We start from the raw sequence: 12,882 nt of genomic DNA on the forward strand, positions 1-12,882 counted from the left end.
CCGATATTTGTTTTATTTACAGTCTTATTCTTATGGCACCTGTTTTCTTTATTAACAGAACGAGCTACAGATGGATCCCTGCAGACAGAAGACTGGGCTCTGAATATGGAAATCTGTGATATTATTAACGAGACTGAAGAAGGGTAAGAATTAAGCAGGGGTGCAGTAATATTTTACGATCCTTTTGTGTATCAGACAGGGAAAGTAATAAATGCTTGAATATATGAGTATTAAATATTTGGGAGAAGGAATGTATAATACAGTACCTAGGTGAGCTAACTTATGTGCTGCCTGTGGTATTTCTAATCCCTTCAAATACCCGATGGAGTGAACGTGCTCCCACTTGCAGAATTTGTTCCATTATTTCACATTGTTTGAATGTTCGATCTTTCTTCTGTTATGAGAACAATAGCTTAAATATTTCATACAGTTTCTCACTTACATTGAAATAGTTTTGCCACCCATCCAATTTTGGACAAGACAGTTTTTTAATTAGGCTGACTAGAAATTTCTAAAATACAAGCTGGTCATGTAGTCCTCTTTGAACGAAAGACCATTTTTCCAATTACTTCCATCATTTGCAACAATAATTAGTAATGTTAAGGTTTTCAATGACTTTTCCACCGTAACAAAGCAAACCTCAGAACTACAGCAATTATCCCACTTTATGCTTTTGCCCCTATCCCTTTTCTGTCAGTTTTAGACTTAACCAAAGGTGGGATCTCTACAATGATCAAAAAAGTCAATTTTTTCTTTCAGGTTGTAGATGGTTTAGCCTGGTTAAAGGAAACTTGATTTAAAAAAAATAGTTTTTAGTTCCTTCTTCCTAGCAGCTAGCTAAGAAACCATTTTACTTGGCCTATACCTGGTATGTTAGTTTATACTCTGCAAGGCTTGTTTTTCTGTACTGGCTTGTCTTTGGCCACCAATAGACCTTCTGTACACATTGTTCATAACAAAAATACATATTGCTGTAGTAACGAGGCCAAAGAATGCAGCACCACTGGTATAATTCCTCAAGACCATTCCTAATTGTTCTGGGTTACTGTTAAGGCTCTCTGATATTGCTTGTAATTTTGCTGTTCCTGTCTGGGGAGAGCACCTCCATGCATTATTCTCCATCTTTCACTTTGTTGGGTGCTGGTGGGCTGGGTTCCACCAGCAACGTGGAGACCCAGTTGCTGAATTAATCGAAACAAAAGGGACTGGCTGCTCGAGTTTACTCTTGTGATGTCAATTCCCCCAATCCAGCACATCCTTAGAACCACATTTTCCCCATATTTAGAGCCCCATTCAGGCTCGTACATGAGAAATAACAATGTGGGTAAGGTGCTGGCAGTGCTCATGCAAGTATACCCCAGAAACGATGAGAAAATTTGAATTTTTATTAAAATCCAGAATAAGAAACTCGTATTCCAAAAAGAAAATGCTCTTTCTGTGTTCTTGAAAGAACAATTGTGGTAGTTCAGAACTAAAGTAGGGTGGATGGAAGAATCCACAGTTTGGTTCCTTGTTATTTGTATCAAACTCATTCTGGACAGTTGGTTACAAGGCAAATGTTCAAGACCTTAAAAGTAACAAAAAATAAGCATAGTTAAGCGGGTTTGATGATATAAAATAATCCTATTACACGTTTAAATGACTCGGACTGTTTGGATTTTGCTATTGCCTAAGCCACTAACTGCTGTATTACTTGTTATCTGCCACCTGAAGTCACTGGTGCGTTTGCACTGTGCATTTCTTCGTTCCCAGAGTGTGGGATGAGTTGAAGAGACGGCCATAATATTTATTTTTGTCAACTGCTTCCACTATTAAAATTGATGTGCTGCATCCTGCTTAGGAGAATTGACCATTTTTTTTAAAGATTAAAAAATCCTCCCTTTTGTAGGCCAAAGGATGCAATCAGGGCTCTCAAAAAAAGGCTGAGTGGAAACAAAAACTACCGGGAAGTGATGCTTGCTTTAACGGTGAGTGGAAAAGAAAGAGTTGTATTTCTATACATCTGAGAAACATCTTAAGTGTTTGGCACAAAGTACTTTTGAAGTGCAGTCGCTGTTGTGTAGGCAAACGCAGCAGTTAATATGTGTAAGATTCTCACCTGCAACAATGAGGTGAATGACCAGTAAATCTGTTTTTGGGGGTGTTAGTTGAAGGACAATTGGTGGCCAGAACACCAAGAGGATTCCTGCATTGCATTGAATAGAGCCCTAGGATCTTTAACATCCAGGTGGACAGGGCCTCAGTATAACGCCTCGTTGGCATGATGGATGAGTAGCAATACTTTGTCCAATACACTCACTATTCCACGTGTGTGTGAAAATATTTTCTGCTTTTACACATGCAGGTACCCTTTCCACTGCAGTAACTCGGTGTATTTCAATGCTAGTCAGCCTTTCTCTCTCCCCTCCCACCCTGTTTCAGCAGCTACTGTTTCCCCCCCCCCAATAGCCCCTTGTAATAAAGTTGATTTTTACGAAACACAAGGGTTCTTAGATGACATGTGAGCCAGTGCTTGTTTGGATAATTACTATATGTGCCCAATAGGCTAAAGACATTTAAGACCAACTGTTTCTCCACTTGGGATTCCTTGAACTCTAAAATTAGTCTTTTGCAGATTGAATGTGGGAGTCTGAATGGGCTTTCAGAATCCAAGCTCTTGCAGTAGTTGCCAACATTAACAGCCTCCACTTATAGTGTCCTGAAACCCAATGAATAAAAAGTCGATTGTGTAACTTATTTGTCAGGGTTTTCAGTAAGATTCTTAAGAGTGGCATTGCAACTGGCAACTAACAGAATTATTGGCCCAGAAATTCGGGTCTCCGCGGGTGAGTACGCACTGGGTACTCACCCGTGGCCCCGATGGAAGTGCCGGTTTCCTGCATGCACTGCGCTGTGCGCGGGAAACCGGCACTTCCATTCCTCTGAAAGCAGGGGTTCAGAGGTCGAACGCGTGCGCGGGGGAGTCTGCGCGTGCGTTTTGAACTTACGTTTTTTTTACAGGTTTCTCCGGGAGGGTAAGTCTTTAGAATTTAGAAATGTAAAAAGCAGGCGTAAGGCCTGCTTTTTACAAGGTAAGTGGTCAATTAATTAAAATTAAAATATTTTTTCCACAGGTTTATTATTTTTAAATACTTTAAAGCAAGGTAAGTTTATTTTTAGCCCCGTTAGAATATAAAATTATTTTTTTCAAAAATTTAAATTATTGTTTAAAATAGTTATTTAATGTAATTTATAGTTTATTTAAAAAATGTGATTTAAAAAAAAATGTATTTGAAGGTTTACTGCTATTTTGGGGCCGTAGTATTTATAAGTCTTGACAGGTCTTCCTGTCAAGACTTATGAATGGGCTTTTCCCTCCTCTGATTGGCTGCCCATGGCCCACGTGATCCCAGGGGATGCATCGAACTAACTGCGCCCCTGGGACACGCAAGCACTGCGCGCCAGCAGCTGGGCCAGGCCCCGGATCGGAATTCCACAGGGCCCTACAGCTCAACTGCCGGCGCGCGAGGTAAGTGCAGGTCGGGGGCTTACTCCTGCGGGAAGCCCCCGACCCGAATTTCTGGGCCAATAGCTAATTCTACCACCAGCAATCTCTCAGAAGAACTTTGAGCATTTAAACAAAAAAAAAGCTGCTTCTACACCAGCACGTTTTATCGGTTAAGGTCAGAAGAAATGTTCTATCACGTGCTTGCTCTCAGATTAACCTGCTGCAAGATATTGAGTGAATGCTCTATGTTTAAGTTCAACAGATATCTTCATTTGTCTCCCTTTCATAATTAGATTTTGGAGACGTGTGTTAAGAACTGTGGTCATCGTTTCCACGTCCTCGTAGCCAGCCGTGACTTCATTGATGGCGTATTGGTAAAAATTGTCTTACCCAAGAATAATCCACCAGCTATTGTGCAGGATAAAGTTCTTGGATTGATACAGGTGTGACACAACATTTGCTTCTTCATTGTGTAAATATCTATTTATTCAAATACAAATAAATGTTTTGAGGACATCTTTCCCATTCGTGATGTTATATTTGGTACAAAGTATCAACAAAACACGACTAACTTTTTTTTAATAAAGTATAAAGATAAAGAAATCTAGTTGTTTACTGCAGTTACAGGAAACGTTGTTATATCCGGCACCGACGGGACCGAGCTGTTGCCGATCTATCAGAACTGCCGGACATACAAAGTTAATGTTGAAGCATACGGAGGTTTTCATCGCCGTATCTGACAACAAACACTGTTGCTTAGCAACAGCTTGTAAACAGTCGGTCCGTACCTTGGAAGCGTCTCTGTAGCTTAGCAACAGCTTCAGAGAGACTTTCCAGAGCCCGACTGTTGAAAACAAAGCCACGAGAAGAAAAAAAACCTAACAAAACGGCTCCTGATTTCTGCCGGTAGATCGAGGTTTCTGGACATACAACCTCCGGATAAACCAAAATTTCCTGTATTGTGAACTTGAGATAATCAGCTGAGGGGCCAACAGCCACCATTGTATAGAATTAGCCTCTAATGGACTTCAGGCCCAATTTAGACCATCTTTCCTGGGAATACCTGAGCAATAGATTTAAAGTGATAGACCAGGTTATCAGATAAATACAGGAAACTCTCGATTTACCGGCACCCAAACAACCGGAAATCTTGGTTAACCGGCAAAATTCAGGAGTAGGTTCAGTTAAGTTTTTCTTCATATTAATGGCCGTTTCTTGATTCTTGGCTGTGTAATCGGGCATTCCTGCACTTGTTGCTAAGCAACAGGGACGCTTGGTCTGCGGCCGAGGTTCCTGCACCTGTTGCTAAGCAACAGGGAAGCCTGGATTTGTTGCTGTGTACGGAGCTCTCGTACCTTTTAACTATAACTCTCTGTAATCCGGACTTTTTGATAAACCGGCACCACGCCGGTCCCGTTGGTGCCGGATAATAAAGAGGTTCCTGTAGTACAACTGCACATCAGACCCCATATTACTCACAAGAAACACCACGAGTGATCAGCTGGTGTGTCGTATACGTGGTTCATTGTTCAATGAAAGCCTTTAATTTAACTGCTCTTTAGCGAGTGCTAATTGGGTAATATTAGAATGGTCAAAGTGGCATTTCATCGACAGTTGCAGTGTTCTGCCACTGAGCTCCCTGTAAATGTGCAGTAGTGTGATACTGTACTAAGACATCATGGCCAGAAGGTCCCACGTTTGGGGGCTGATTTTTCTGGCGCCCCATCCCCCTCATTTTCTGCCTGGCTGCTGAACAGGCAAGGCATGCCCAAAGTGTACTGCGCTGTCAAGCTGAGCTGTACCCGGACTTCGTGTCGGCCCCTGTGCCAGGCCCACCACCAACTGCTTGGGACAGCCCTGCATTTCTGTGCCCCGAAACTGCAATCACACACAATTTTAGATGCAAGACTGGGAACATCCCCTGCAGCCTCATTAACAGCAGAATACTGGGTCTACACCTGTTGCAGAGGCAGGCCCTGCTCTGCTCCTTGGATGAAGCCGGGAATTCCCAGGCAACTTAAAAGGAGCAGAGATCTGACATAACAGGTCATCATAGGAAAATGTGCAGTCGCAATTATTAATCTTCCTTGTGTGTTGGAAAGATTCTGATGCATTGCTTGGTGTCTTCACTCCTAGGCTTGGGCTGATGCTTTCAGGAGTAGTCCAGATCTGACTGGAGTAGTTCATATTTATGAAGAGTTAAAGAGAAAAGGGATGGAGTTCCCAATGGCAGACCTGGATGCACTGTCTCCAATACACACACCAGGGAGAGTAAGCGTTAACATATGCCAGTGTGTTATCAGCTGGATGCTTCCACATACTGTATTGATTTGCGCATAGACTGCATTTTGTTAAAGGCAATTATGATCAGTTGTTGAAGCTGAGCATGCAGCCTATAGGTGAATTAATAGGTTACTTATGGCCTGGAAATGAGGCAAAAGAATGATACAAATGATTAGTACGTATATTTGTATCAAACTCCCTTCTCACTATTTCAATGGGAACATTAATGGGACGGGAGGCTGGCTTTTTTTTAATGGGAGAGGGATTTAGCTCAGTGTGCAGCCTATATGCGTGTCAATATGGTAATAATGCCTTCTGTGGTGTAGATTACATATTGCATCCAGTTATTTAAGAAAATTCACCAATCTGTGTTTATTCTATGGACATATCTGTTCCCCAGTTTATCTCCACCTTGATATTTTCAGAATAATGAAAATTATATTCTATCTGCTTGCAGAATTCCTCATAAGGACTAACTCTGCCTTTCATAATGGGGACAGTTGATAATCTTGGTTTGTGTGTAGAAGGCTCGAGTCGGTGATTTCCTTTTGAAGTGAGAAGGATCTGTTTCCAGATTGGTTGCCAAATTTCAAGTTATGTTTTAAAAAACCCATAGAATAAAGGCTGTTGCACTGCAATTGTTGAGCTTATCTTCAACTGGGGAAAAGATTTTTCTATTTACAAGTCTTGGGTCTTGGACATTTCTGAAATACAGTAACTGATGTTGCTTCTATGCATCCCTGGTGTAGCTAGAAATCCTCATCGTTCTCTGTACTCCAGAGGTTCTGTGCATTCCACGTTTGCTTAGGGATGCCTCCCCTTTCGATTTATGTCAGCATCATTGTAACTGGTCTGTTCTGTGCGTGTTTGTTCAGGATTTTTGGTAGATTTGATGCTGTGCTTTGAAAGTTTATTATGTCATTGCTGAAACACTTAATTAAAAAAGAGCACTCATTTTAAGAATGCACAGTGATTAAGCTGGACCAATGAGGGAATAAGGTTGCTTTGCTAGAAATTGGAAAATGTTTGTTAATGTTCATTCTGAACTTCATCCAAAAATGAAAGCTATTGGGGTTCAAAGTATTGTTACATGTTGCACTGAATATGTGTATATATGTATATATTTTTTCAATTGCAGGGTATTCCTGAAGTTGATCCTGCAATGAACAAACCGATACCTCCATCCCTGCAGAAAACCACTTCCACAAACAGCTATCCGCCTGCACCATCCACACTGACCGCCTATTCAATCCCTCAAGGCCTTCCAGCTGGACCAATTACTGCGAATGTTGAACAGGTGCAAAAATTGAGACTATCATGCCAAAGTTTGCTTACTTCAGTGTTTGTAGGACTCTCGGCTCTCTATCCACTCAGAGAGCAGAATAGTGGAGTATTTACTATTTTCAAAATCAGTGCAAATAATAATTGTATATTTTGACAGTTAACGAAACATTGTACATTCTGCCTCGGGCACCAATGGGTCACACATACTTTTAGTTTTAACCCCTCCTGTGGGGAAGGCACTACAGGGGTTGTTTTGAGTAGCACATTCAAACCATATCTTCCTGCTGGCTTTTGTAGTGGACAGCTCCGAAGATGTGATGCTGGGCCCATCATGTCTGTCTGTTACGATGCAATGTCAGAAAAATCTAGGTATGACTGGGGTGGTGCAGTAGGTTAGACCACCTCCTTCTGGTTTTTTAATTGTGAGTCTATTGTGTTTGCAATGTAACCTGTGTTGGCTAATCTAAGGGTTTACCCTTTGTTTTAAGTTGAGCCTTTTGTATGGCAGCTTGCCAGGTTGCGCAGCGAGCTGGACGTTGTCCGTGGAAATACAAAAGTCATGTCCGAGATGTTGACCGAAACAGTCCCTGGGCAGGAAAATCAATCGGACTTTGAGTTGCTGCAGGTGAGAATACTGAAGTTATTTGTGAGTTGCATTTTACACCACAGAGTGTTTCTACAGCATGGTACCAAACTGTAATTAAACAGAGATCCACATCTGGTTAATATCAAGGCTATTTCTCTAAATTTTAGATTGCTTCTAACTCATGAAATTTTCAAACTATCTACAGGTTCTCCAGTAAGACAACTTGGTAGTGCCTGCCGTACAATCTGCATGTGACCTTGTGGCTTATTCAGGAGTTTAAGCCATCTTTTCATACTGTTAGAATAAGTGACCTGAGGTTGCTGTTTTATTGAAGGGTGGCTGTTGTAAGTGCATTGGAACACTCTAGCATCTGAATCCAGTCCACACTGAAAGTCATAGAAATTAAAGCACAGAAGGAAGCCATTTGGCCTACGCTTGAACTGTTGCTGACTCTTAAAGTAGAGCTATCTACTCTAATTCCATTGCCTTGTCTTTTGCCAGTATCATTTACATTCATCCTTTTCAAATGCTTATCCAATTAAGATGAATGTCTTCTGTACTGTCAGCTGTTAGGGTCCCACAAAAATGGAGTCCGAAGCAGTCTTGCCCTCTGAGCCCATAGAGCAGAAATGCCCCATAATTCAGTACAGATCGTCACTAAATTGACAGGCTAACTCCAAAGCCAAAGGGTGACTGGTGTGAGAAATGAAAAAAATTCACACAGGTGGTTTGGAGTTGAGCGTTTTAGAGGCCATTCCTAATAGGTTTGACCCGACCCGGGACTGCTTGATATGATACCAAGAGAAGTTTAAAAAAAAAAGAAAACCCCACCTATTTTCAATTCCCTGTCGCTGATCTTCATTCAGCAAAATTCTTTTTTAAAGAAGCCTTTGTTTTATTGTGCATCAAGTGACAAAGAACTGGTTAACATGTCCTGTGCTCTTTCAACAAGGAACTGAACCGTACGTGCCGAGCGATGCAGCAACGGGTTGTAGAACTTCTCTCCAACGTAACCAATGAAGAGATCACAGAGGAACTTCTGCACGTTAACGATGATCTTAATAATGTCTTCATTCGGTATGAGAGGTGAGCGATTAGCTACCTGTTTTGTGCCAGTGATTTTCCTCATTTGCGACAGGTTGAGCATGAAACTAAACTATGTGTTGCACTTTGTTAGATCCGTGTGTTAATGAAGACACGGAATGCAGGAGTTGATTTAACAAGTGTTTACTGAACAAAGTCTGGAGGTGAACTAACTACACAAGACGCTACACAGGCTTATATACCCGAGTGGTCACTACTGGTACTACAGTATACAGGGGCTTCAAAAACATAGTTCCTCTTAAAGGTACATACACTGCACACTTCACCTCTGTAGTTCCCAAGTGTCACTAGCTAGTTCTGCCCTGCACACCGTGTGTGATGGTTTGTAGCCGCAACCATTAGAACTGCCAAACTTTCATGTTTTAAGACGTGATTACAAGAGAAGCTGCAACTATGAAACTATTTCCTCTGGAGCCGAGATGGACAAAAGGAGATTTGAGGGTTTAAAAAAAATTATTAACGTATTTCTGTATGGTGAATAGGAAAAGACTATTTTCTCTGGTTGGGGTGTCAGTGATGAGGGGTTATCAATGTAAAATAGTCACTAAGAGAACAAGGAGAGGTTAGCAGAAATTTCTTGACAGTGAGTTGTTGGAGCACGAAATGCTTTGCCACAGGGAGTAGTTAAGGCAGAGACCACTGCCTCTTTTAAGGGGAGGTGAATAAATATTTGAAGCGGAGGAAAATACAGGGTGATGGGGAGACAGCAGAGCAGTGGGATTTGTTTTTTATTGCTCCAGCAAAGAGCTCGCACAGATGTAATGAGCTAAATGCCCTCCTGCTGTGCTGTAACTGTTTACAGTTCTAAATCTCTCCCAGTCAGTATTCATATTTAGTCCTCTGTCCCTTGTGTGGAGAAGTTCAGATGCAGAATTAGTTAGCACCAGGGCAAGTTATTTGTTGTGACAACAAATTTCTTGTTTCGATCTATTCCGAAACCAGCATTTACACTGTCTCCTTGATATTAATGTGAAATACAGTAGTTGGGCAACAAATCTTTCTATATGTAGTAAGTGTAAGCATTTACAAGATTTGATATGGGATTTTGCACTCTGCCAAATTTTTCCCAATGATTTGCTGAACTGCAAGATGCAGAAATCTGACATGCCTGTTGGCACCCTGTTATAATGTCATCACATTTCTCTGCTCCCAACTACCAGATACAAATTGTGAGCGATCTCACTTTGTCTCTAGCTGAATTTTTTTTATGTCACCAAAGAAGCCTTACTGGTTTGCTTGTCAACATCTGCATAGATATTTTTGAAAATGCATGTGTTACTGTGGCATGATGGCACAGTGTATGGGTGTACCAACTAGCTGTGCCACATTATGCTGGGGAAGAATTTCCTAGAGGAGGTTTCCACTAAGTTGAGGCCAGAGCTTTCCTCCCAAGGTGTAGGGTCGGGGTGAAGGAACAGTGGTAAGCAAGATACACTGGTACAATAGTTACTGAGTTCCAGTCTATAAATGACGATTCAAGACAGGCAGAAACCTACGATAGGCTTTGTGGTTACTTATTTTTAGGGAACGTTGCGGGGCACTTGGGAACATAACCAAATGCGGGGGGGAGGTGTGGAGAGATATGTTGGGAGGAAAGAAGCAAAAAACAACATTGATATTATAGCCCAAGTGGAAGAAAGAAGAAAGAGTTGTATTTCTATAGCACCTTTCACGACCACCAGACATCCCAAAGCGCTTTACAGCCAATTAAGTATTTTTTGAAGTGTAGTCACTGTTGTCATGTATGAAACATGGCAGCCAATTTGTGCACCGCAAGCTCCCACAGACAGCAATGTGATGATGACCAGATAATCTGTTTTAGTGATGTTGATTGAGGGATAAATATCGGCCAGGACGCCGGGGAGAACTCCCCTGCTCTTCTTCGAAATAGTGCCATGGGATCTTTTACATCCACTTGAGAGAGCAGACGGCTTCGGTTTAACATCTCGTCTGAAAGACGGCACCTCTGACTGTGCAGCACTCCCTCCGTACTGCCTAGATTTTTGTGCTCGAGTCCCTGGAGTGGGACTTGAACCCACAACCTTCTGACTCAGAGGCAAGAGTGCTACCCACTGAGCCACAACTGACACTAGTGGTTCAGATCCTGTATCTAGTTTTGGTGTTTTATAAGGCACCAATGTGAGAAATGCCACTGCAAACTGAAACTCTTAACACTAAATAACCAAGCACAAGGATGCTGGGTTCGCGATTTCAGGTGCACATCCATGGGGACATGCTGGAGCCTTTGGCGCTAACAGCAGATAGATAGCCAAATGGCGCTTTGTAATTTTCCATGTCTTTTGTGCAGATTTGAACGATGCAGATCAGGACGTGGAACTCAGGACACAGAAGATGATGTAAGTGATGACCACACACTTTTTTTAAAAGCTGGTTTAAACGCAGTCATCTGCTGAACCAGGGTTGTTGGAGTTGGCATTAGGCTGTGTACTGCTTAATGGAACCCAATGTAATTTCTTCTGAATCTGTCTGTGTTTCCAGCAACCACAGGGAATTAATTTTGTGAGACATCTGTCCTTATCAGCTATCTCCAACTGCACCCTGTTACACTACCTGTTATATATGATCAATATTAAAGGTTTAATGCCTGTGTAAATTTTTGTGAATGCAGGGCTAAAGGGTTCTGGAGTTCTTTTGACCAAAATAAGTGAAAAGTGAAAGTCAAGTTAAATACAGATGCCAATTGTAATCAGAAAAATCTACAGAAGCTTTCAACAGGTGTAAGTTTTTAAGACGTCACACATTCTGTTTATTTCTCTCTTATTTCATCAGGTATTGAACGAGGTCACAGACACGGATAATCTAATAGACTTGGGCCCAGGGTCTCCAGCAGTTGTGAGTCCGATGGCTGGAAATACGACCGCTCCCACGCTGTCCTCACAGCTCGCCGGACTAGGTAAGGAGGCTGTTTCATTGTCTTTTAATTCAGATTCTCTAACCCGGCCAAGACTGGCCTGAATTCCCTGATTCCTGCTTGGAATCCAGTAAATAAAGCATTAGAATATGATCACTGTAGCCAAATGCAAAGAATTGCTGTGAAGAGTTGTTTGTCTGTCAGCTGATAACTTCAGGATTCGTGACTCCTTATGTGGATTAACCAATAACCCCAACTTGAGTTTAACATAATCTGACTGTGAGTTCCCTTGCAACCTTTTCCAGGGTGTTGGGCGGTTGGCACGTTGATCAGATTTCAGCAGACAAGGTTAGCCTGTGCAACCTCAAGGTCATCTGTGTTTCATTACTATCTGCAGCATAAAAAAAGGGTTGTGAACATTTTTTTTAAAAAAGACCCAAACCGATTGGTATTGTTATCTCAGTGTGCTAGAGGAGGCCTGTAGAGAAAATGTCTTGTGCCGAAGAGCCTACACTGACTTGCTCAATCATTTACTCTGTCTCTGTCTATCGATGGTGATCAGAAGCTGGATCCCTGTCTGATTTCCTCTCCAACCCAGGGATATTGTCCAATTATTGCACCCCTATAGGAACCCCAGCAGAGTTTGACTAACTCAGCCGAGACTGAAGATTAAACCTGGAGCCTTCTGGTTTGTTAAGCTTCGTACTTTGTCAGACGGTGTTTTTACTCCAGGCTATTAGTGAGCATTATGAAGCAATTTCCTCTAGTCCCTCTGTGTAGCAACATTGTAAACAATTGCTTGGTATTACTAGTGAGCACATTAGGTAAGGCATCTGACATCGGAATTAATTGCCATGTTATCAAAGAAAGAAAGAACTTGCATTTATATAGTGCCTTCCACAGCCACAGGACGTCCCAAAGCTCTTTACAGTCAATGAAGTACTTTTTGAATTGTAGCCACTGTTGTAACATAGGAAACGCGGCAGCCAATTTCCACACAGCAAGATCCCACAAACAGCGATGTGATAATGACAAGATAATCTGTATTAATGATGTTGGTTGAGGGCTAAATATTGGCCAGGGAACCGAGGAGCACTTCTCTGCTCTTCAAAATAGTGCCGTGGGATCTTTTTACTTCCACCTGAGAGGGCAGACGGGGCATCGGTTTAACGTCTCATTTGAAAGACGGCGCCTATATTTTTGTGCTCAAGTCTCTGGGGTAGGACTAGAACCCACAACCTTCTGACTCGGAGGTGAGGGTGCTAA

The 12,882-nt window shown here is 41.9% G+C and overlaps 1 protein-coding gene across 10 annotated transcripts in view; it reads left to right on the forward strand.

Annotated features, from left to right (window-relative positions):
• Positions 1 to 12,882, forward strand: part of LOC147110309 (TOM1-like protein 2) — a 54,497-nt gene that overhangs the window by 11,868 nt on the left and 29,747 nt on the right. For 7 of the 10 annotated variants that reach the window (XM_086000181.1, XM_086000182.1, XM_086000184.1 and 4 more), the window contains exons 2-10: positions 59 to 143; positions 1,889 to 1,967; positions 3,781 to 3,930; positions 5,624 to 5,758; positions 6,909 to 7,067; positions 7,563 to 7,679; positions 8,593 to 8,726; positions 11,053 to 11,101; positions 11,535 to 11,658. In XM_086000181.1, the coding sequence (XP_085856307.1) occupies positions 59 to 143; positions 1,889 to 1,967; positions 3,781 to 3,930; positions 5,624 to 5,758; positions 6,909 to 7,067; positions 7,563 to 7,679; positions 8,593 to 8,726; positions 11,053 to 11,101; positions 11,535 to 11,658 (1,032 nt within the window). The remainder of the gene's footprint in view (positions 1 to 58; positions 144 to 1,888; positions 1,968 to 3,780; positions 3,931 to 5,623; positions 5,759 to 6,908; positions 7,068 to 7,562; positions 7,680 to 8,592; positions 8,727 to 11,052; positions 11,102 to 11,534; positions 11,659 to 12,882) is intronic. The other 3 variants (XM_086000187.1, XM_086000189.1, XM_086000191.1) reach the window with 1 other exon arrangement.

Source organism: Somniosus microcephalus, chromosome 11 (assembly GCF_052327205.1).
Source record: "Somniosus microcephalus isolate GS21.2 chromosome 11, FLI_Smic_1.0, whole genome shotgun sequence".
Lineage (NCBI taxonomy): Eukaryota > Metazoa > Chordata > Chondrichthyes > Squaliformes > Somniosidae > Somniosus > Somniosus microcephalus.